Consider the following 21022-nt stretch of genomic DNA (forward strand, 5'->3'; position numbering starts at 1 on the left):
GCCAAGTCTAAAACAGAAAAATGTAAAATGAGTATGTGGAATGTTTTGTCAGAATTTCCTCTGTTGCCACGTTGAGGGAAAAAAATTATTTTTACTTATATAATAAATAATAATGCTAGTCTCTGTTAGTAGTGAAGTTCTTTTCAACTTCCTAACCCACACTAGATTTCTTCCTTCACTCTAAAATAAAAGAAGGTATTAGAAATGCTTCTTCATATTATCTGAGCAAATGGGTTTCTTTGGCATTTTTATTTTCCCAACCCTATTGCCTCTACGTAATCTTAATTTAGCTAGGGTGACACTGCTAGGGTGGGAACAGTGTTGTACTCATGCACAGCTCAAGATGTAAAAATAATGGAGCTGATATACCCATTCGGCATAATTGTGTCTGGACTATCTACAGCACTGCCTTATCTTTAATGTTCCGTGCAGTGTAGACACACTAATCAGAGGTTATCGTCTCAGTCGTTACTGCTGGCTTTTGTGCATCCGGTGTTTTTCTTTCAGATATTTGCATTAGTCTGTCGAGCCCATCACAAAATTGGTTTAAATTGCATTTATCTCAGTGTGTTCTTGGTTTCGAGCCCTTGTAGTTCCAACATTCAAATAATTTCTACAGTACACCCGAAAGCTCTTTGGGGTCCCAGTGGAATATGTGGATTTTATTTTTTAAAAAAGGCGGAGGAGGCAGGGGAAGGGCTCTCTTCTGCGTTGCTTTCTCCTGTGTAGAATTTCATTATGAATGTGGGACTTCAGCATCTTACGTATGTAGAGTAATTATATGTAGTTCTGCCTGGGCAGAGCTAGCAACACATTCCCTTTGATATTAAGACCATCACATTAAGCTGCCTTGTGAATGAACATGACCAGGCTTTGACTCACTTCTTTCCTTTATCTCTCTTTAGAAGAAATCCTTCTTAACTGGCTTCCCCGCACCCCCCGCCCCCATAGAAGAGAATAGAAATAGTTTAAAGGGAAAAAGACTGGCTGTGCTGACTAGAATGAAATCTTTTCATGCTCCTGAGGTGGAAAGACCTTGTCTAGATTTGTGGGTAGTATTTATCACACAGCACCTTATGGTTTCAGATACTGGTGGTTTTTCTTGAGTGCTTGTTGCAGGCCAATACAGTGTTTTGACGTTTCTGCTCTGATTTAAAAAAAAAAACCACTGCCGATTATTATAATTGCTGTCAACAGTTGTACACCTGTAAAAAGTTGAATTGGCAAAAGTTGTGTGATATATTTACAATGACGAAAAAAAAAAGCTGCTGAGGCTGCTTATGTACAGCCAAACACTTCATGGGATTTGGTTCCTTGGTTTGAAGGTTTAGGGTCATGGTTTTCTGGGACATCCCAGTTAACTGGCCTAATAACGTGTTTAGTGCTTCTGTTCTACCTCCTAGTTCATTGCACAGTGCCTGGGGTCTTAAAAACTTGCAAGCAGCCATCCAAGGTGCAACAATAGGTGTCTGTTCTCCTGGAGCAACAGAGGAAGAAGGAAAGTCAGGAATAGGAGGGGGATGCGGAATATGTAGCTAATTGCCTCCATAAACAACTGCCTCCTTCACCAAGAAACCAGAAGAACTGGATGGTGCCCAACTACCATTACTTAACATTTTGATCAAAGATTCTGTAGAAGAACCCTGATCAAAAGAGGGGAAATGCAGAGAGAAGAATTTCAAATTCTTATGGACTCCATACTTTCTGGAGCCGTGGGGGCTGGATGAACCCCTGAAACTATTGCCTTGAGATAATCTTTAAACTTTAAACCAAAAATATCTCCTGAAGGCTTCTTAAAACCAAAATAATAGTTTAGCTTAACTAGAAAATAATGTCTGCCTTTAGTATTATGCTTTTTTAAGAACTATCTATAGGGGATCAATGTGACAACAGCAACTCAGAAGATTAGATAGGAACCTTAGTGACCAGTGAGTTTATGGTAATGGAGGAGGAACAACTCAGAAAAGGAGGCTGGGAATAGTTTCGCAACTTGAAGAATGTAATCAGTGTCCCTGGATTGTACATGCAGAAATGGTTGAATTGGCGGATGTTCAGCTGTGTATATCCTGAACAACAATAAAATAAATAAAATTTAAAACAGAAAATAAAAAACCAAACCAGTTGCCATTGAGTGATTCTAACTCATGATGACCCCATGTATTTCAGAGTACAAATACACTCCATAGGGCTTTCAATGGCTCTGATTTTTCAGAACTAGATCATGTGGATTCAAACTGCCAATCTTTTGGTTAATGGTTTGCACTACCCGGGGACTCCAACTTTGCTACCATTACTAACCCAAATAAAGCAAAAAAACCAAACCCGTTTCCATGGAGTCGATTCCTCATAAGTTTAGTTCTGAGAAGATTGTGCCAGAACACTGAAGTTTATTATGAATTATCATGGCTGGCATTTTATCTCATTTAGTCTCCATTTCTGAAACCATGAACAAGGCCTTGAGTTTTATTAACTTGCTAGAGGTTGCCTACTAGGCATGGATGGTTTCTGCCTCATTACCTTCCTATTCCCAACCAGCTTATGATTTGACCTGGAAGGACCTATGGCATATCCAGTTTCCATAGTGCATGAACTTTCTAAGGAAATCAGGTAGGCATGCCAGGATATACAAATCCAAACTGAGATGTCATGCCTTGGGCTCACAAGTGACCTATATGGGTCAAAGCCTTTGGGTCTAAATTGTTCCATCACATGTGCGTGGGGGTTACTAAGTTAGAGAGTCAGCAAACCTCTTTTTGAATCATCAGCACTATTTTAATTTGCCTAGAGCTATCGTCTTTCCTCATCTTTACTCCATCTTCTAAAGCAGGAGCTGGCACATTTTTTCTGTAAAGGGTCAGATAGTAAATATTTTAGACTTTGCAGGCCATGTGGTCTCTCTACTAAACTCTATCATCATGTAGTACAAGAGCAGTCATAGACAATGCTATACAAATGAGCATGGCTCTGTTCCAATAAAACCTTATTTATAAGAAAAGGCAGCAGGTCAGATTTGGCAAATTACCCATTGTTTGCCAACCCCTGATCTAAATAAACTGTTATTGAGCCAAAGTTTAGAAAATTTTCTTCTGAAGCCTTTTCCAATCTCAATCATACCTTTTAGTGGAACAAGTTTGTAGTGCATAGTGGAATTCTAAAATTTAGAGCTTGTGTCTTGGTAGACTTCTAATATGACTGTGTATAATGAGCTCAGCACTCAAGAAGTTCCAACTGTTACCCTTTAGGTATTTGGACAACAGAATAACCATTGCCAAGTCAACCCAATGCCTTAGTGATCGCTGAATGAGCCATACCGTAGCCATAGTTACCTGGTTGGAGGAAGGGGATTACCATACTTTCCCAATATTCCTTGAAACAAGAGCAGAACCCTTTATTGTGGTAGCTAAATGTAATAATATTAAAAACTATATTTCAGGGGTATAATTTTTAAGCCTATACATATAGAAGGGTCTTTTAAAGAAACTCCAGTACAACTTACTTGACAAATTTCTTACTCTTCCTTAATGATTACCATTCTCTGTTTAATCACATCCTGGTCTTATCCATAGGATGGCCTACAGCCTTTCTTTATTAAACCTGAGTTATTGTCTGTGAATGAGGCTCTTCTCAGGAGATTCCAAGAACACCAGGTGTTTCAGTAATCGGTAGCCCTGCTGGAAGTTTATACACCACTTCTGACCATTGTGGTTTTTCTGTGTTTCTGCTAGACTAATACGTAAGCATCAAAGAACCAACTGGCAGAGATGGCTTGAGGAATGAATGGGCAGAATGATACTGGCAAGCTTGCAAGGTCAATGCTAGAAAGCAACTAGTGGGTGATGAGTTCTGTTGTGCTTTGAAAAGTAGTGACCAGAGGCTACACATGGGTAGTACTAAAGCTATGTCTACCTTGGGACTGAGAATCAGGCAGGAGAATGAGAAGCAGAATCTTAGAACACACTTATGAGGGAAACCTGAGAGACTTCCTCCCTGGGACTCATTTTCACAGGCCATTCCTATAGGTATTAACCCATGTCCTGTGGTATCTTAAGGTGCCACTTGTCACCTGATAGCATTGGTCTTGGTATGGTTTTCTAATTTCCTTGTTGTTGTTGTTAGGTGCCGTCGAGTCAGTTCCAACTCATAGCGACCCTATGCACAACAGAATGAAACACTGCCCGGTCCTGAGCCATCCCTACAATCGTTGTTATGCTTGAACTCATTGTTGCAGCCACTGTTTCAATTCACCTCATTGAGGGTCTTCCTCTTTTCTGCTGACCCTGTACTCTACCCAGCATGATGTCCTTCTCCAAGGACTGATCCCTTGTGAGAACATGTCCAAAGTATCTAAGACGCAGTCTCGCCATCCTTGCCTCTAAGGAGCATTCTGGCTGTTCTTCCTCTAAGACAGATTTGTTCGTTCTTTTGGCAGTCCATAGTATATTCACTGTTCTTCACCAACACCACAATTCGAAGGCATAAATTCTGCTTCGGTCTTCCTTATTCATTGTCCAGCTTTCACGTGCATATGATGCCACTGAAAATACCATGACTTGGGTCAGGTGCACCCTAGTCTTCAAGGTGACATCTTTGCTCTTCGGCACTTTAAAGAGGTCCTTTGCAGCAGATTTACCCAATGCAGTGGGTCTTTCGATTTCTTGACTGCCGCTTCCATGGCTGTTGATTGTGGGTCCAAGTAAAATGAAATCCTTGACAACTTCAATCTTTTCTCCGTTTCATCGTGATGTTATTTATTGGTCCAGTTGTGAGGACTTTTGTTCTTTATGTTGAGGTGCAATCCATACTGAAGGCTGTGGTCTTTGATCTTCATTAGTAAGTGCTTCAGGTCCACTTCACTTTCAGCAAGCAAGATTGTGTCATCTGCATAACACAGGTTGTTAATGAGTCTTCCTCCAATCCTGATGCCCTCTTCTTCTTCATATAGTCCACCTTCTCAGATTATTTGCTCAGCATACAGATTGAATAGGTATGGTGATAGACTACAACCCTGACACACACCTTTCCTGACTTTAAACCAATCAGCATCCCCTTGTTCTGTCTGAACAACTGCCTCTTGATCTATGTAAAGGTTCCCCATGAGCACAATTAAGTGTTCTGGAATTCCCGTTCTTCACAACGTTATCCATAATTTGTTATGATCCACACAGTTGAATGCCTTTGCGTAGTCAATAAAACACAGGTAAACACCGTTCTGGTATTCTCTGCTTCCAGCCAGGATCCATCTGACATCAGCAATGATATCCCTGGTTCCACATCCTCTTCTGAAACCAGCCTGAATTTCTGGCAGTTCCCTGTCGATATACTGCTGCAGCCGTTTTTGAATGATCTTCAGCAGAATTTTGCTTGTGTGTGATATTAATGATATTGTTCTATAATTTCCACATTTGGTTGCATCACCTTTCTTGGGAATAGGCATAAATATGGATCTCTTCCAATCAGTTCACCAGGAAGCTGTCTTCCATATTTCTTGGCATAGATGAGTGAGTACCTCCAGCGCTGCATCTGTTTGTTGAAACATCTCAACTGAAATTCCATCAATTTGGAGCCTTGTTTTTCGCCAGTGCCTTCAGACCAGCTTGGACTTCTTCCTTCACTACCGTCAGTTCCTGATCATATTCCACCTCTTGAAATGGTTGAACATAGACTAATTCTTTTTGGTATAATGACTCTGTGTATTCCCTCCATCTTCTTTTGATGCTTCCTGTGTCATTTAATATTTTCCCCATGGAATCCTTCAGTATTGCAACTCGGGGCTCGAATTTTTTCTTTAGTTCTTTCAGCTTGAGAAATGCTGAGCATGTTCTTCCCTTTTGGTTTTCCATCTCCAGCTCTTTGCAGATATCGTTATAATACTTTACTTTGTCTTCTCGAGCCACCCTTTGAAATCTTCTGTTCCCTTTTTTTACTTCATCAATTCTTCCTTTTGCTTTAGCTGCTCGACGTTCAAGAGCAGGTTTCAGAGTCTCCTCTGACATCCATCTTGGTCTTTTCTTTCTTTCCTGTCTTTTCAATGACCTCTTGCTTTCTCCGTGGATGATGTCCTTAATGTCATTCTACAACTCATCTGGTCTTCGGTCACTAGTGTTCAGTGTGTCAAATCTATTCTTCAGGTGGTCTCTAAATTCAGGTGGGATATACTGAAGGTCATATTTTGGCTCTCGTGGACTTTCTCTGATCTTCTTCAGTTTCAGCTTGAACTTGCATATGAGCAATTGACGGTCTGTTCCACAGTCAGCCCTTGGCCTCGTTCTGACTGATGATATTGAACTTTTCCATTGCCTCTTTCCACAGATGTAGTCAATTTGATTTCTGTGTGTTCCGTCTGGCGAGGTCCATGTGTATAGTTGCCTTTTAGTTGGTGAAAGAAGGTATTTGCAATGAAGAAGTCGTTGGTCTTGCAAAATTCTATCATTCTATCTTCACCATTGTTTCTATCACCAAGGCTATATTTTCCAATTACTGATCCTTCTTCTTTGTTTCCAAATTTCACATTCCAATCTCCAGTAATTATTAATGCATCTTGATTGCATGTTCTATCAATTTCAGACTGCAAAAGCTGATAAAAACCTTCTATTTCTTCATCTTTGGCCCTAGTGGTTGGTGTGTATATTTGAATAAGTCATATTAACTGGTCTTCCTTGTAGACGTATGGATATTATCCTATCACTGACAGCATTGTACTTCAGGATAGATCTTAAAATGTTCTTTTTGACGATGAAGGCAACACCATTCCTCTTCGAGTTGTCATTCCCAGCATAGTAGACTATATGATTGTCTGATTCAAAATGGCCAATACCAGTCCATTTCAGCTCACTAACGCCTAGGATATTGATGTTTATGTGTTCCATTTCATTTTTGATGATTTCCAGTTTTCCTAGATTCATACTTCATACATTACAGGTTCAGATTATTAATGGATGCTTGCAGCTGTTTCTTCTCATTTTGAGTTGTGCCACATCAGCAAATGAAGGTCCCGAAAGCTTTACTCCATTCACGTCATTAAGGTTGACTCTACTTTGAGGAGGCAGCTCTTCCCCAGTCATCTTTTGAGTGTCTTCCAGCCTGGGGGGCTCATCTTCCAGCACTATATCAAACAGTGTCCCGCTGCTATTCTTAAGGTTTTCACTGGCTAATGCTTTTCAGAATTAGACTGCTGGGTCCTTCTTCCTAGTCTGCCTTAGTCTGAAAGCTCAGCTGAAACCTGTCCTCCATGGGTGACCCTGCTGGTATCTGAATACCAGTGCCATAGCTTCCAGCATCAGAGCAACACACAAGCCCCCACAGTATGACAAACTGACAGACACGTGGGCGCTAATTTCCTTATCAATTAGGTAACATCTATAATTCCTCTGAGCTTTTCTACTCTCTATTTTGTGTAGAGAAACACAGTCACATATTTTTTAAAAACAGAAAATTAGGACTTTTCTTACTTATTTCTTTCAGAAGACCTCACTCTTGCCTGCACTTATCAAATTCTTGTCTTGCATTTGCAATGACTCATTCTAGAAGCTGTGGTTGCCCCTAGCAACCAGTAGTTTGTCTAAATGGCTCTAGTTTCAGAGTTCTCTTAAAGGAGAGTTTCTTAGAATAAATTTCTAAAGAGCTTTTATATCCCACACAGCAAAACATATATAAACAACAATTCAAATTTAAAAAGCTTAACTGGGGTTTTCAAGAAAGGCTTAAAGTGGTTTCATTACATGAGTTATTTTGAGATTAGGCAGAATTTCCATTACTAGTTAAAATAGGAATATAATTTGCTTTTATGGATTCCTATAGTTTCATTTAATAAAACTTATCAATGAGATGAACCACACCATGAAATCAGAAACAGTGCTATGGTAAACACTTGTAAATGTGTTTTGGGGAGCTCCCCAGGTATCAGCTGAGGACTGGGAGAATGTATGGCATACCTCCATCCCCCATCACTGGCATAGCTGGGTGGTTCCCCCACCCCCGACACAAAGTTCTGGAAAATACTATATTATGCACTGCAGAGCCAAATGGGAGGCAATCAAGCTGTTTTGTCATTTGAATTAGGAAAGGTCAAAGGGAAGAGAACATAATAGTAGACAGAGGAAAAGTGATTTGTGAAAATTGCCCGTTTTTCCATATAAGGGAGAGTAATTTGTTCCTTTTATTAGATCTAAATATCTAGTACCCTACTAGAGATTTTTTTAGATAGAATTCTATAGAGAAATGAAACCATCAAGAATTTTGAAAAATCCCATTTCCCAAACAGATAAGTAACAAATTCTTATCATTTATAAGATACCACTTTAATCCCTTGCATCTATGTGATTGTTTATAAATTAATTTTTCACAGACATCATCTGATCTCATTGTAGTAATGACTCTGGTACTTGCCAGACTATGTCTGTTTTCCTTATTTCACAGATGAGAGAGCAGAGGCTCAGAAAGGTGAGGAATGTACCCAAAGTTGCACAGCACAGCCCGCTAGGTACAGAGCCTGAACTTAAACCTTGCTTTTTTGTTCTAGACTTCAGTCATAATAACTCCTGTGACTATGTACTTCTCTGCCACCCATCTCAAATATAAGTGCCTATCCACTAGACCACAGTCTGAAGAACATACATACCAATATATGTATGCTTGCTGGATAATCAATTATACTTGAATGGATGAATGGAGAAGTCACTTCAAGGTGCTTAGTTTAAAAAAACATGTAGCATAAAATCATATTCTACAAAATTTTGGAGTATAAGATTGTGTAACTGTGAGGATCACTGATAATTCTCAATGTTTTGTATTTGTATGCTCTCTGAAGAGTCTAAAAATATATGTATTTGTTAATGAAGTGAACTTAAAATCCTGCTACAATGGTTAAAACAAAAACACTTCAGTCTTCAGTGTAGTTTTATCTTAGATTGGGGCATTTTCTCTATAATAAAGTTTTAGCTGGACAATGGATAAAATAAAAAATAAAAAAATTCAAAGAAATCTTTTAGTGATATGAAACCCTTTCACACACTGATAAACGTTTGATCATTCCACTATTAAAAAGATTGTCTTTAGATCAGAAGCACCCTTACAACATTTCCCATTGTCTCTAACCTAAGAGAAAAGAAAAATGAGACCAGAACCCTAATCCCTGAGAGATGGAAATAGTACGTGTATGTATCTGTTTAAATCTTCTCTGTATGTAGAGAGCTTGGACACCTAGGAAAATATATCAGGACCCTCCACAAATCCAGTCCTCCTTCCAGAGTGACTGTGTCTGATACACCAAGGACAGACATTTACCAGGATGGATCACTGCTTATGCTATTTTTAAAGATTTCCAAGGACAGAGATTTCACTTGTCTGTATTTTTTTTTTTAACATTATCAGGCAATAAACATATCCCAGGTCAGGTCCACTTAGTGATACCTTAGTTTAAGGGTGCAATTCAGAACAGTGAAGGAGCAATTATGAAAGAAGGTAGCTGTCAGGTCTCCAAGAAGTATACTTTAATCCTACCTGCCTTAGTAGTTCCTATGTGAAAACACTAAGGAAGGATAAGTGACTTGGAGGGGATATGAAATGTGAATTGCAAGGGAGAAATTTAGTCATTATTTGCAAACTAAACTCAAAGCACAAAAGACTAAACACTTGTTGTGTTTTGCTTTTGGTTTTAAGAAAGTGGGCTCTAATTTAGTCTTTCCTTGTTTGGTTGATAAGTAATTCATAACCTTAAACATACTCTTTTCTTCCTAATTGAGGGCTCAGTTTGTTAGGACATTCTCTGGCAAACTGTTTTCTGAATGTGTTAGAAAATTGCACTTGCCAAAATGAATTGGTGTTTGCTCTTCTTAAATGAAAGGTGGTTGTGATCAAGAGCTGCCCCTCTTGGATAGTTCAGCCTGGCACAGGCCAGTACAACTGAAGTGGAAAGGAAAATGTGAATGAAAGGCATATTCAAGAGTGTAACAAATAGCTGGAGCCTAAGGCGTAGCCCAATGGCTTCCAGAGAGCTTGGCAGAAAGGCTTTGACCACCCATGTGATTATTATTGTCTCATCTTTTTAGGCAATTATCTTAATATGGCACACTGTAGTGATGGCCTCCATTGAAAGGCTCTATTTAAACATGTTTTTGTGAATCACCGAGACAAGAATGGAACAAAATGAAGAGGAAGAAAAAATATTCCCTCATACACAAAGCTGCTACCTTCGGTTCTCTAAAACTCTAGTGAATGCCTAATTACACTGACATTCCTATTGTGCAAAAATGTTAAGAATGCAAATATAATTTCCCAGCTAATTATTTCATTATAGGGAAGTGACACATATGAAGTAATAAATTAACATCGTCTTCATAAGAGCCAGCAATTGTGGACTTTAATATTGAATTTTTCAGCTGGAATCAAGTGTGTTCTTCTGATGACCACTGTGATGAGGTCAAAAATTGTCTTCTATATTTGTATGTATAATGCCACCTCCTCCTGTTAGGAGATATTTCACCGTTAAAATAAGGTAGTAAGATTTATATGAGTAAATTATCACTGACAGGGCAACCAAGGATGTTACAGGGTGTGGTACCAACAGCTGCAACAATCCAGACTGACTGAAAGCATGGTACAACCAGTTGACGTGTGAATAGTGGTGAAAGAGATTTACTTTTACTTTAAAAAAAAAAACAATGACTTAGACCTCTCCAGCCTGAACAACAGATATCAGATATTGTATTCTCAAGTTTTAAAGTCGAAAATAACGGTGGAGCCTGAGAGAACGGGAAGTGAGGAAAAGCTGAAGAGTGATAAAGTAACACAGTTAAAAATAATATAATTCTCCATTTCTTTGATTTAAAGATTGTCAATTGTAAGGAGTACTGTTAGGGTTAATACAGCTTTTCAGAAAAATAAAACTATATTAAATGTATAGTGCTCTGAAACTGGCAGTAGTATACAACACCTAGCATTTCGTTGCCCCCAATATCTAACACTTTTGTCCTTAATATCTAACACTTTTGTCCTTAGAATCACAGTCTATGTCTGAAACATCTTCAATTCAGAGTCTAGAGATTGCTCCGGATTTATTTTGGTCATTAGCAAAGAAGCCTCAATACCAGGGTGAGAGCCGCTTTGTGTAGCCTGTGCTCTTTGTTTGGACATCTTTAGCACATTTAGGGCTAATGGTCTAATTATGAGGCATATTGAATATAGGCTTTCCTCCGTATTTCCAATTTGGCTAAAAGTTTTGTTTTGTTTTTAATATTTCTAAAAGCCATACAGCTTCTCCTGAAAGTCCAAAGGATCTTTTGGCAAACTGTTCAAAAGGGTGGGAGGTCACCATAATGTGGGATTGGTTACACCAGTCTTTCCCAACGTTGAACACTATAGGATCTTCCCAACCTTGAACACTGTAGGATCTCTTCTGAAGATTTTGCAAAGTCTACTACCTTTAATTATTTTGACTCATATATGAAAATCAGTCTTCCATGTACTCCAAAACTTTTTGAAGAATTTGAATCAATAATTAGGGATTCAAATTTAACATTTAATAATCTGTGTTTATCCCATTGAAAATAACACAACTGAAGGGTAAAAAGAGTTACCAGAGAGACCTTCTCTGCCTGATGAAGTTTGCACACGGACAAGTAATGACTCGTAATATATGGCACAGTTTGTTTCTTTCCTTGTGTCTTACGGAGTGCCTCAATAGCAAAATGCATTCCAATTTCCAGAATGTTAAAATGGGAGAAAGACATCATTCTTATAACCAAGGAAATATGGTGTTTAACCATTCAATTTTATAGTGGCATACATAGAAAAAACCAAAAAATCAGAAATTAGTATTGAAGTAGCCTACTGATTTCTGATTTGCCTGAGAGAGTCCAGTTTCTACCCATTTTCCTGTCGTAATTATTGATAGTGCCCCTTTCACTGTATTAGGTACTCTTGTTTATGATAATAATAATTACTCTTAAAAGAGAACTAAATAGTTTGAAATAAGATATACTTCAAATACATTACCTCATATAATCCTTAGACTCCTTAGATTTTAGGTTGTTCTGGAATCCTTAGAATAATCCCTTAAAACAAAGGGTCTTTGCTTTATTGAAGAGGAAATGAAGCTCAGTGAGATTAAATGGCCAAGGTCATCTAGCTACTATGTGACAGAATTAGAATTCAAAGCCAGGTGTCCAGGACAAACTAATTCTGGTGAGTTTAATAATGATAATAGGAATGATGATGATGGTCATAATAATAATAATAAAGCTAGCATTTACCCAGTGGAGGTTCTTGACCTTTTTTTGTGCCATGGGCTGCTTTGTCAGTCTGGTGAAGCCTATGGACCTCTTCTCAAATAACATTTTTGAATGCATAAAATAAGACGTGTAGGATTACAAAGAAACCAATTCTCTTCCCTGCCCACTCTGTTGGCAGTTCAGTTGTTCTTGCCCATGCCCTTCTCCTCCAGAGTATGATGTCCACTTTATTTTGGCGAGGACCTCTTCTCAAATAACATTTTTGAATGCATAAAATAAAACATGTAGGATTACAAAGAAATCAATTTTAGCAAAATACAGTTATCAAAACTTATAAAATTAAATTTGTGATGTAGTCATATGTTTTTAAAAAATGCATTAAATAACAAGATCTTTCAGTATTATCTGATTATTACTGTAGTTTCAAAATAGTAAGGAACTTAAAGATTATTTTGAGATTTCTGCAGTAAGTCTAAGGTGATAGGAAAATATCTGTGATTTCTATTGGTAACAAAGTGATAGAGTCTGCTAATACTATTGTGGTTCATTGCTTACATTCATAATTGAAGGCAATGCTAAATTTCAGTTAGAGTTTTATAATAATAAAGATATAATACTTTCCTATTCAAGTTCACAGACTCTTAATGCTATCTCTGAACCCCAAAGGAATCCCAGATTAAGAAATCCTGCTTTAGAATAAACCTGCAAAATAACTATTATTATCCCCATTTTATAAGTAAGTGAACTGAGGCCCAGAGAAATTAAGTGATTTGCCCAATATATTTTACAAAATGGCCAAGAAATGGGTCAAATGAGATTAGCGTCTGTATGTCAGCTCCTCTTGCTCCCAACTGCAGTCTGAAGTGGGAATCGGAGTATCACCCCACTCCAGAGCCGGACAGCTCCCTCAGAATTATCACCGTAATCACCTGTGCATCCTTCAAACACCACCGATACCACTGGTGAGGAAGGCAGATGGCTAATGAGAAATTTGGGGAGGGGTCTGTGTGCCTGACTAACTGCTTTTATTCATCTTGCCTTGAGTATTTCTCCTCTAAGTGGACCTTAGGTGGCTTTCCAGAATGATCATTATTTCCAACATATTCAATGCTATTTTCTACCTTAGTTATTTTCCTCTTCTACTTTTTGGTGATTACTGCTATTGCTTATTGCTATTCTCAGATGAGGAAAATTGTTTTTCTTCACCCTACTTAGTTCAATGCAGGTACCTATTTGGATTTTTTTCTGTAATCGCTACAATTCCATAGCCTCCTTTTATCTAAACTATACCTATTAAATTATCTTAACTCTTCTGGAAGCTAAATTGCCTTATCTGTTTATTATTTTCCTTTCATTTTCTCTTAATACTTTAAAACTTACAAAGTATGTGAAGTGATTGTTAAAGCTTTAAGTAGTCCCAGGATACATTTATTAGTTTCTGTAATTGAGTTTTACCAATTACACCATGTATTATTAGCCCCATGTTATACTAACTTTAGCATAACCAACTTTAGAGGATTTGTTGTTGTTTTTTGGAAAAACTATTTAAAATTCTCTTCCCTGCCCACTCTGTTGGCAGTTCAGTTGTTCTTGCCCATGCCCTTCTCCTCCAGAGTATGATGTCCACTTTATTTTGGTGAGCCTTGCACATTGGAGGTTCTCATCTTTAATCATGAAGATGATGACAACATAGGGTCTCCTTAAGGATGTATTCAGCCCTGATTTCACCTGAGGAGACAACTTTTGCCACACACCCTCCAGAATAAGGGTTTCTTGTTTCATTATTGAAGGGACCTTAGATGTTTCACTTGTATTTAGACAATTTAAGGCCAACTTTTCATTGATATCAATTTATATAGTCTTCTGGAAAGTATCCATTTTTAACATTTATAATGGATATTGTAAAATCTTGTATGTTTTTAAGTACTTTATACAATACACTCTAAAGATGCAGCTTACAACCTTAGCTGTTGAACTCTATGCTTTCTTGAGAAAAAAAAAAAAAGGAAGGTGAAAAACTGATGTTTCCTTATCACCAACAACCACAACACCATCATCATCATTATCATTTCCACCACCACCATCATCAAAAAGAGCATGTAGAGGAAATGGTCACAATCATTAGCCATTAGAGAAATGCAAATCAAAACTACAATGAGTTTCCATCTCACTCCAACAAGGCTGGCATTAATCCAAAAAACAAAAAATAATAAATGTTGGAGAGGTTGTGGAGAGACAGGAACATTTATACACTGCCAGTGGGAATGTAAAATGATTCAACCACTTTGGAAATCGATTTGGTGCTTCCTTAAAAAGCTAGAAATAGAACTACCATACTATGCAGCAGTCCCACTCCTTGGAGTATATCCTAGAGAAATACGAGCCTTTACACGAACGGATATATGCACACCCATGTTCATTGCAGCACTGTTTACGATGGCAAAAAGATGGAAGCAACCAAGGTGCCTATCAGCAGATGAATGGATAAATTATAGTATATTCACACAATGCAATACTACTCATCGATAAAGAACAATGATGAATCCATGAAACATTTCATAACACGGAGGAATCTGGAAGGCATATGCTCAGTGAAATTGGTCAGTTGCAAAAGGACAAATATTATATGAGACCGCTGTTATAAGAACTCGAAAAATAGTTTAAACTGAGAAGAAAATATTCTTTGATGGCTACAAGAGCGGGGAGGGAGGGAGGGAGAGGGGTTTTCATTAATTAGATAGTAGACAAGAACTATTTTAGGTGAAGGGAAAGACAACACACAGTACAAGAAAGGTTAGCACAACTGTACTAAAATAAAAGCAAAGAAGTTTCCTGAATAAACCGAATGCTTTGAAGGTCAGCATAGCAGGGGTGGGGGTTTGGGGACCATGGTTTCCGGAGACATCTAAGTTAATTGGCATAATAAAATCCTTTAAGAAAACATTCTGCATCCTACTTTGGAGAGTGGTGTCTGGGGTCTTAAATGCTAGCAAGCAGGCATCTAAGATGCATCAATTGGTCTCAACCCACTTGGAGCAAAGCAGAATGAAGAACACCAAAGACACAAAGTAATTATGAGCCCAAGAGACAGAAAGGGCCACATAAACCATAGACTACATCAGCCTGAGACCAGAAGAACTAGATGGTGCCTGGCTACACCCGATGACTGCCCTGACAGGGATCACAACAGAGAACCCCTGAGGGAGCAGGAGAGCAGTGGGATGCAGACCTCAAATTCTCGTAAAAAGACCAGACTTAATGGTCTGACTGAGACTGAAAGGACCCCAGAGGTCATGGTCCCCAGACCTTCTGTTAGCCCAAGACAGGAACCATTCCCAAGGCCAATTCTTCATACAGGGATTGGACTGGGCTATGGGATAGAAAATGATACTGGTGAGGAGTGAGCTTCTTGGACCAAGTAGACACATGAGACTACGTGGGCAGCTCCTGTCTGGAGAAGAGATGAGAGGGCAGAGGGGTCAGAAGCTGGCCGAATGGACACGAATATAGAGAGTGGAGGGAAGAAGTGTGCTGTCTCATTAGAGGAAGAACAACTAGTTTTCGTATGAGAGACTAACTTGGTTTGTAAACTTTCACTTAAAGCACAACAAAAATTTTAAAAAAAGAGCATGTAGTTATGTGCTTGCATAGGTTTGCATGCACACATATATACATGTGTATTTAAACACATATATGTATTCATTCACAGAACACATGTTTATTGAAAACCTTGTTTATTTAAACAGCTCCAGGCACTGTTCAACGGCCTGCCTTCCTCTTGCTTACATTCTGGTGGTTCAGGACTGATCACTAGACGTAAGTAAAATAGAAAAATATAGCTGCTGAGTAGTAAAATAAGACGGGGAACAGAGATAGGATATGTGTGGAGAGAGTTGTTTTATTTTTAAATGAGGGGACAAGGAAGTCTTCACTGAGGTAATAATATTTGAGTGAAGACCTGAAGAAGACAAGGAAGTGACCTATATGGATGTCCGGAAGAGCGCTTTCTACCAAGTGGAGAGCTTTTGCAAAGATGCTGATGGGGAAGCATGCTTGACATTCATGGAAAAGCAAGGAGGCTATTGTCCTTGAAGGGGGGCCAGTGTGCTTGAAGAAGGTAATGAAGTTATCAATATAAAGTAGCCCAGATCATGCCAGGACTCATGGGCCATTTTCTGGGGGAGATTGGAACCATTGGAGGCTTTGAGTAGAGTAGTGGCATGATCTTAATGAACATTCTAAAATGACCCTGCTGAGTAGAGAATAGACTGAAGGGGGACTAGAACTGAAGCAAGGCAATAACCTAGGTGAGAGATGGTGGTATCTTGGACCAGGGAGGTAGCAGTGGAGAGGGTAAGAAATAGTCAGACTCTGGATATATTTTAAGGAAACAGCCAACAGGAGCTGATGGTGGATTGTATATAGAGTGTGAGAGAGAAAAGTCAAGGGAGATCCCACAGTTTGGGGCCTGAGCAAGTGGAATGGGAAGCACTGGGTGGGGAGGCAGAGATCAGGAGCTTAGTTTTAGATGTGTTAAGTTTGAGATATCGACATCCACCTAGAGAGATAGAGTAGGCAGCATGGTAAAAGTGCCTTGAATTCAGGGGAGAGTCTATAGATATTCAGGAGCATGTAGTTTTCTCCATATAATGCTCCGTCTACATCAACAGTTTAACGCTTACCCTCCTCCCAACACCTTTGCCTCTTATTCAGTAAAAGCTCAGCTTCTGTGCTATCAACACCTGGGATTGTTGCTTTTACTCTCTGGGAGATATAGTGTGCTTGGTGGCCCTGTCCCTTCATCTTGAGGATCCTCTCGTTCCCAGGGTCAACATTCTCCACAGACCTCCTTCATGCCATCTTCATGAACTTCTTTTCCCATGAGGTCTCTGGGCTGTTCTCTTCCCACCCCTGATTTCTCCATCTCACCTCTCTTTACCTCATGGCCATTGTAGCCACTGGCCCCCAAAAGCCACCGGATCTGCCGTCTTTCTATTCAACAGGTCAACTGATTTAGTTGAGTGGCATGATTTTTGTGGCTAATTTGTTCAGACTTCTTTGAGGTTCAATTCAATATTCTGTAGATAACTTGAGGTTTCTTTAATCATAAAACCAAATACTTTATAACTCTTGCCCCCAGATTCTTCCCAGCCAAGATCATCTCTTCCATTCTTTTGGTGAAGAGTTCTGGGAATTCAGTTGAGTAGATATTCAGGCATTTCAGCAGATGCTAAAGTGCTTCTTGAGAATGGTTTTGGCTCTGAACATAGAGGTGCTCCTGAAGCCACCTCCACAGAGGAGGGAGAATCTACCGCATGACACATGACTGTCCTTCAAGAAATTACACAGAATGTTCATTTGACAAATATTTATTGAGCACCTGCTACAAGTTCTTGGTGCTGTTCCAGGCACCAGACCCCCTGTCATTAAGGAGCTTACATTCTTCCAAATATTGCATAAGATACAGTTATACTAAAAAAAACATTCATTGTTTATCTAAAATTCAAATTTAACTGGTGTCCTACATTTTATCTGACAACCCCGGTCAGTGAGGCTGGGTTGTCAAAGATGGCCTCACTTACATGTATGGAAGTTGGGGCTGGCTCTCAGCTGAGCCAGTCTCCCCATTTGGTACCTCAGCCTCAAGGAGGCTAGCCAGGCTTCTTCACATATCAGACTTAGGGCAGCAAAGATCAACGTGGAAGCTGCAAGGTCTATGTGACCTACACTCAAAAGTCACATGTGACCACTTCTGCCATAGTCTATTGGTCAAAAAAGGTCACAGGCCAGCCCAGATTCAGGGAGTGTGGAAAGACACTGTTCCTCTTGATGAAAGTAGCAGCAAATTCACATTCCAAAAAGACATTCATCCAGGGAAGGGAAGGATTTATAGTCATTCAATAATCTACCACAAGTAGTAAACACAAATATAAAAGGCCCTGCCGTCAGGGACCTTACATTCTTCCAGAAGGAGATAGTAAGTGTTGGGAGGGAGTGTCTTATTCTATATGGGATGGAAACTTTCCAAAGAGGACATTTCAGCAGAGCTCTGAACAAAGTGAGAGCTATTCAGAGGAAGAGTGTTCCACGCAGAAGAAGCAAGTGCAAAAGCTCTGTGGTGCAGGCACAATTGAAGAACTGCATAGTGATTGGAACAGAGACTGAGATGGAGATTAATAGGAATGAAGTCAGAGATGTAATGGGAGATCTGACCCTGTAGGGCTTTACAATGTTAAGGACTTCATCTTTTACCACTAGTGAGATGGAAGCTACAGAGAGGTTTGAGAAGAGGAGTAACATCATCTGATTTACACTTTTTAACAGGATTACTCTGGCTTCCATGTAGAGAACAGGCTAAAAACATAGAAAGGGTTGAAACAGGGAGACAGTTATGAAGCTACTGCAATACTCCAGGCAAGAGGTAATGGTGGCTTAGACTGGGTGATAGCAGTGGAATTGGGGAGAAGTTGTTGTAGTGTAGGTATATGTTGAAAATAGAGCCAAAAGGATTTGCTGAGAGATTGTATTTTGGGTCTAAGAGCAAGAGAGTGGTCAAAAATGACTATCAAAGTTTTTAGACTCAGCAACTAGAAGGATGGATTGACTTGTTTACTGGGTTAGAGCCTTATAAGAGGGAAACAAGAAGGTCAAAGGAGACAGAGGTGATATGACATTGGAGGAAGGGAGAGGAAAGGCAATTTATGGTGGGTCATGAGTGTAGAAGCCTCTAGAAGCTGGAAAAGGCAAGAAAATGGAATCTCCCCTAGAGCCTCCGGAAGAAACATGCTCTGCCACCACCTTGATTTTAGCCTTGCAAGACTCATTTCAGACTTATGCAATCCAGTAATTTGTGTTTTAAGCCACTAAATTTATGATAAATTGTAACAACAACCATAGGAAACTAATACATCATTAGACATCTAGGTGGAGATACTGAGTAGCCGTTCAATATGAGTGTGGAGTGCAAAGGAAAGGCACAGCATGGAAATATGAATTTGGAACTCATCGCCATATAGGTTTATTTAAAACCATAAGACTGGATGAGATCACCAACAGAGTGAATGTGGATGGAGAAAACAAGAGGCCTTCAAACTGTTTTCCACCACCCCGATGTCCAGAGGTCAGAAAGAAGTAAAAAAACCAGTAGCTTCCTTCCCTTTTTTGTGTATATCTCATTCACAGAACAGCTGAGTATTGCTTCTGCTGGTACACTCTGCTTCCTTAGAGAAGCAATCCTACCTTAGTCATCTTCGTATACAGATTTCTTCCTAGGTAGACTGGCAATATGGTTTATTGTTCAAACCGGTAAACTTTTGTGAGAGAAAGCAGGCGTTACTAATAATTGCACCAAGATAATGGATGTAAACTGGGACTGCCCCTGCAAACAGGGATGTATGGTCACCCTATTCCTCAGTTTCTGTCTCGATAACTGTTTGTTGAATAAATACATTTTGCTCCCTGAAGAAACACATTTACTAAAATATGACTTAATATTTTGTTTTTTGCTTTGAGGATCAATATGTAGGAAATAGTGTTCGGCAAAGTGTTTCTGCCTCCTTGGTAAAACCGTTATTGAGGACTCCGTCCATTGTTTTATTCAGTGTTCCTCATATGAAGACCCATGTAATAATTCCTCTTAGAATTGAATGCAGGAAAAATAGTTACTTTTTTCAAGGAGCTGGTGGTATGCTTTCTTTTCCTAGGTAATGAGAGCTCAGTAATACATTGATCTTCCCTCTTCCTTGGCATCCGCAGATAGAGCTAAATTATGTCCTTAAGCTGCTGCTGGGATATTATGTCAATTTTTCCTGGTTATGACTCTCTCCTCAAACATTTATTGAGTACCTACTTTGTGCTGAACTCTGCTATTTAAGCTGGGGAGATCCACACAGACTTGATCCCTGCCTTCATGGCATTTTCTTGGTTCGTGATAGTTTACCTATCGTTTTAATGTGGCATTTGGATCTTTCTTGTAAGAAGCCTTGAATTCTCCCAGGATCAAGGCAGGTGTAGAAAACAAACTGAATAAAGTTCAACAGCACAGTGTGTTAGATAGTGGTGTGGTGTGTTAGGCGTGGCAGGCTTGGGCATGGGAGCTAGGGCATAAAACCACTGAGGACACCAACAGCTTTGCAGCTCCTATTTGAGTAATACTATTTTTCATGAGGCTTCAAACCCATACTGTGCTTTTGAGAGAGAAGATGGAGAAGTGCACTTAAGAAAAGAAAATCATTTCTAAAGCTGTGTTTAGCAGCTTTACTATATTAGTAAAGGGATGCTTGATCAAATACAGTATACGGGACAATATCATAATCCAAGAATGCTGTAGGTGCTTGACTCTAGGCTATATAGATAAAAGGAAATTAGTGAATTGGGTTTTAATATGATATGCCTCAGGATTGAGTGAATATTTGGGTTTGAGCAGTTCTACTCTGTTATATAGGGTTGCTATGTATTAGAATTGAATCAACAGCACACACCAGCAACAACAGAGTACAGAGTAGCCTATTTTTGCAGGACAAGCAAGTGAAAAGTATTGCATCTTAAGAAGAAATAGCCTGTATGCTTTTAAGAAGGTGAACTCAGTAGTCAGTTATATATAACCTTGGAAAGGGACTTAACGGGCCGCTGCTGTCTTCCCAGCCAATAGAATATTACTCATAACCCATTGCGTTGAGTCCATTCTATTTGGACTCATAACAACCCTATAGGACTTTGAGTCAGAACCAACTCAATGGCACCTAACAACAACAACTGGACAAGGTAGAACTGCTCCATACGGTTTCCAAGACGCT

At 39.2% G+C, this 21022-nt stretch overlaps 1 protein-coding gene across 8 annotated transcripts in view; it reads left to right on the top strand.

The window, feature by feature from the left end:
• Positions 1-21022, top strand: part of CPQ (carboxypeptidase Q) — a 549531-nt gene that overhangs the window by 427676 nt on the left and 100833 nt on the right. For 3 of the 8 annotated variants that reach the window (XM_064267923.1, XM_064267924.1, XM_064267925.1), the window contains exon 8: positions 15974-16043. The exons of the other annotated variants lie outside the window; for them this stretch is intronic. In XM_064267923.1, coding sequence (XP_064123993.1) covers positions 15974-16043 — 70 coding nt within the window. The remainder of the gene's footprint in view (positions 1-15973; positions 16044-21022) is intronic. 8 annotated transcript variants of the gene reach the window in all.

This window comes from Loxodonta africana, chromosome 14 (assembly GCF_030014295.1).
Source record: "Loxodonta africana isolate mLoxAfr1 chromosome 14, mLoxAfr1.hap2, whole genome shotgun sequence".
NCBI classification, from domain to species: Eukaryota; Metazoa; Chordata; class Mammalia; order Proboscidea; family Elephantidae; genus Loxodonta; species Loxodonta africana.